This window comes from Beta vulgaris, chromosome 7 (assembly GCF_026745355.1).
Source record: "Beta vulgaris subsp. vulgaris cultivar EL10 chromosome 7, EL10.2, whole genome shotgun sequence".
NCBI classification, from domain to species: Eukaryota; Viridiplantae; Streptophyta; class Magnoliopsida; order Caryophyllales; family Amaranthaceae; genus Beta; species Beta vulgaris.
This window is the reverse complement of record NC_079208.1, coordinates 60,185,577-60,189,430: the sequence shown is the minus strand read 5'-3', so window position 1 is coordinate 60,189,430 and position 3,854 is coordinate 60,185,577. Positions and strand designations below refer to the sequence as shown.

General features: G+C 34.9%; 1 protein-coding gene across 1 annotated transcript; it reads left to right on the top strand.

Moving 5' to 3' along the window:
* The first annotated feature begins 1,029 nt into the window (after nucleotides 1–1,029).
* Nucleotides 1,030–3,854, top strand: LOC104900299 (peroxidase 57). Its single transcript, XM_010687690.3, has 4 exons — nucleotides 1,030–1,724; nucleotides 1,914–2,093; nucleotides 2,395–2,560; nucleotides 3,171–3,854. Exons 1-4 carry the CDS (start codon nucleotides 1,491–1,493, stop codon nucleotides 3,575–3,577), a joined length of 987 nt encoding a protein of 328 aa, XP_010685992.2. The 5' UTR covers nucleotides 1,030–1,490; the 3' UTR covers nucleotides 3,578–3,854.

Sequence of the window (3,854 nt, the reverse complement as noted above, 5' to 3'; positions counted from 1 at the left end):
TTCCTTAATATACCATCCCATGTCCCCTCGAGACATTCCACGACATTCGGTGCACGTGTTCCGAGGACGTCTAAAACTATGACTTATAGCCTTCAATTTTAACCGTTTTAGGGCTAGTCCGGGCCCAGTCATATTTTTCGCGGAAAACCTTCCTATGGGGTGCGTCACGACCTATAATGCATCCCGGGTATTTCGCACAATCTGAATTGTTCCAGAATACCATCAAACCACCTATTTATTATTTTGTTGTGCAGCCACGGTTGTTTCTCCTCAGTTCAAAGATCACGGTTTAAATATTAGCTTGTGTTGTAAATTTTATGATCTTATATTAAGAATAATTTAAATTAATTTATTAGCTGTAGTTTGCACGATTATGGCTCTGTCTTCTTTATAATAATTAGTTTCACCATTACAATTTTCTTAGAATTGACATTAAACCAAAAAAAAAAAACACATATATTGCTTAGAGTAATTTGATTAACTTTAACTTATGAGTTGTGTCAAATTATGATTGTTACTCAATTCACCATTAGCGAGCTTTGAGTTACTCAATTCACCCTTAGCAAGCTTTAGAATTCAATTTAGTCCTAGTAGAGTGTCAGCACAACGGTTAAATTAGTAAAATTAATAGGTTTATATTTAATTACAACTTGAACTCTTTATTAATATTTCAGTTGTATATGTTTTATTAATCTCAAGTTTGTATGTATCCTCTAATACTAGTTACAAATAATCTATTATGTATCTCAAAGGTCGAAATTTGCTCCCTATATTTTGCAACATTTTGATTTTCTCCCTTCACAAAGAGTACTCTTCTTCCCTAAGCTGACATGGCCAATTAGGACATGTTCTCTTCGGCGTAAAATAGCTGAATTGAACTGAACTGAATTGAACTGAACTAAACTGAATTGAGCTGAACTGAAATGAATAGTGATATGTGAGACTAAAAGTATTATCCAAAGCTGAATTGAACTGAATTGAACTGAACTGAATTGAACTAAACTGAACTGAACTGAAAATAAGCTGGGGAGAACAAGCCCTTAGAATATGTCAGTCACAAGGACAATTTTTGCCTGATAATTTGGTCAACTTTATTTAGGGACCAATATATATATAGAGATTATTAGAGTGTATCCTCAAAAATAGAGATGATTAAACTTAGAATAATTAATATAAGAAGACTTCCAAACTTGGAAATGATAGTGTAATTTTTTTCCTTTTTTTTTATCAACTTTTGCAATGTCTATTGAACAAGTAGTACTATGTTTGTATGCACGTTGACATGAAAACACCACTACGTGCACCCAAGTACTCTATAACTTAGTTGTGTGACCATGTCTTTGGACAAACCGTCCTCGAACACCCCTGTATATAACCGGCCTCGAACTTCCCCTATATATCATATGATCTAAAAATACAACATATACATCTAATTTACTTAGCTACTTCTTTAATCTTAGTCTTGTCTTAATACATTTAAGAGAAATAATATGGCTAGGGTTAGGACAAATTCGTCCTCTACTGCGGCAGTAGCGGTTGCTCTTCTGATGATGACCCTCGTAGGCCAAACTTATGGTCAATTGCAGCTTGGGTTCTACATTGGAAAATGTAGGTCGAACAACGTTGAGAAGGTCATTTTCGACATCGTCGAGGAAGCTTTCCGGAGCGACAATAGAATTGTAGCTTCTCTTCTAAGGTTGCAGTTCCATGATTGCTTTGTTAGGGTATGTAATATATTTAATAACTTCTTATTCGACTAGTCTTTGCATTACATACTTCGTCTGTTCTGAAATAAATGAAACACTTTTTTCAAAAAGTTCTCATATAAAAAAAAAAGCGTTTCATTTATTTTGGATGGTGGAAGTATTTCGTTTTCTAACGATCTAATTGTTTTAATTTCTATATATGACAAGGGATGTGACGCGTCCATCTTGCTAGATGGGAGCAACACTGAAAAAGCTGCTGGAGCAAATACAGGAGTTGGACCCTTTGATCTTATTGATAGATGTAAGACAAGTTTGGAGCAAAAATGTCCCGGAGTTGTCTCTTGTGCAGATATCATCGTCATAGCAACTAGAGTTGCAGTTTCCTTGGTATAGTATATGTATGATTAATACATCATATTGCATGAAGTTAATATATTGATCCATATTATGAGAGTGAGCGATAGCCTAATGGCTAGAGCTTCCCTTTCGGAATTTCGGTTTCAGGAGGTCCCGAGATTGATTTTCACCCTAGACAAGTTGGGATTCCCTATTTCTCCCAATTTGTCGAGGATTCTCCTTGCCTTATTAAAAAAAAAATATTGATCTATATTACTAAAGCATGCATGCAATAATAGATAATGAAAAAGTGAACTAATAATATGAAATGTGGATTATTTATCTTGTTTAGGCTGGAGGAAGATGGTACCGTGTTGAAGTTGGAAGAAGAGATGGTGTTATTTCACGTGCTGAAGATGCTCAATCAAACCTTCCTGGACCAACAATCTCTGTTCCTGGCGCCGTCGATGTATTCGCAAGAAGAGGACTAAACACTAATGATTTTGTACTACTTTTAGGTATGAAACAAACCTATTTCCTTCGTTTTTCTATAGATGCTATATAGAGAAAGTGGGGAGTTTTTAAGGAAGGTAGAGAGAAAAAAATGAGGGACCATCACTTTTTGAATATAAAAACATTTGTTAAGAAAAAAGTATGGTGTATTTTAAAGAAGAAAGTGGGGGACTACCAACTTTTTAATACTACCTCCATTTTCTATTATTTGCAACGATTACACATTTTTCCTCTTTACTTTATGTCAAATCGTTGCACATAATAAAAAATGGAGGTAGTAATATTTTAAAATCTTTATGGTGAAAAGGGATCAGTTTATGATATATATATCATTTATTATGACATTTCCATTTAAGGAAAATGTAACATCTAAAAAGAACGAAGAAGTATATAACTACCATTATGTAGTGAAGAACTATGTTAGAGTATTGTGTGGATCCACACCTATTTACGGTTCCTACTCCTTTCCTATTGAATTGCAATAATCCGATTTTTACACTAATTAAATCCTTTCCTCAAAACAAATATATTTTCGAAATATCAACTTTCGATAATTTAAGTAACAATACATGAGTTTAAATGTTTAACTAACTTGCTTTCTCGTACTTTGCATAGGTGCTCACACTACTGGTAGGATCCATTGCTCATTTATGTTGGAGCGTCTTTACAACTTCCAAGGATCAGGAAGCGCAGATCCAACCATGAACCCATCCACTGTCTCATCTCTAAGGAACACATGCCCTCGCAGTGGATCAAACAACTTCGTTTTCGCAGACCAAACTCCAGGAAGTGAATTTAAGGTGGATAAGGGTTTCTTCTTGGCAATTAGGCAAGGTAAAGGTACACTCCAAATTGATCAACAAATTGCACTCCATCCACTTACTTCAGGGATTGTAAGAAGGTTGGCAACAACTGGTGATTTTGCATTCCAATTTCCTGGTGCAATGGTCAAGCTTGGTAGGGTTGGTGTTCTTACTGGTAGTCAAGGCCAAATCCGAAGAAACTGTCGTCGTGCTAACTAATACTACTACTACTAGTTGCCATTTCTTCACTGATTTGGTCGCCATGCATTTTCAGTGGAGTACTGTCTCGAATTCAAGCTCCAACTAACGCATTATATTATGTTTTTGTTTTCTCTTACAAGTCCTATTGTTTTGTACCCAGATAATACTATGGTTTGATCTTTCCATGTTACATGTTTTTTGCTATTCTAATAATTTCAATTGGAAGAATTATTTGCCATTTGAGATATATCTAGAGTGCTTATTTAAATTTGGTGAAACGATGTTGGATTTTATT

What these genes read in the sequence shown, in the direction of transcription:
- LOC104900299 (XM_010687690.3), top strand. Translation starts at nt 1,491, where the DNA reads ATGGCTAGGGTTAGGACAAATTCGTCCTCTACTGCGGCAGTAGCGGTT. An exon ending in CTAGAGTTGCAGTTTCCTTG is followed by an intron (nt 2,094 to 2,394) that starts GTATAGTATATG and finishes TATCTTGTTTAG; the next exon opens with GCTGGAGGAAGATGGTACCG. An exon ending in TGATTTTGTACTACTTTTAG is followed by an intron (nt 2,561 to 3,170) that starts GTATGAAACAAA and finishes TACTTTGCATAG; the next exon opens with GTGCTCACACTACTGGTAGG.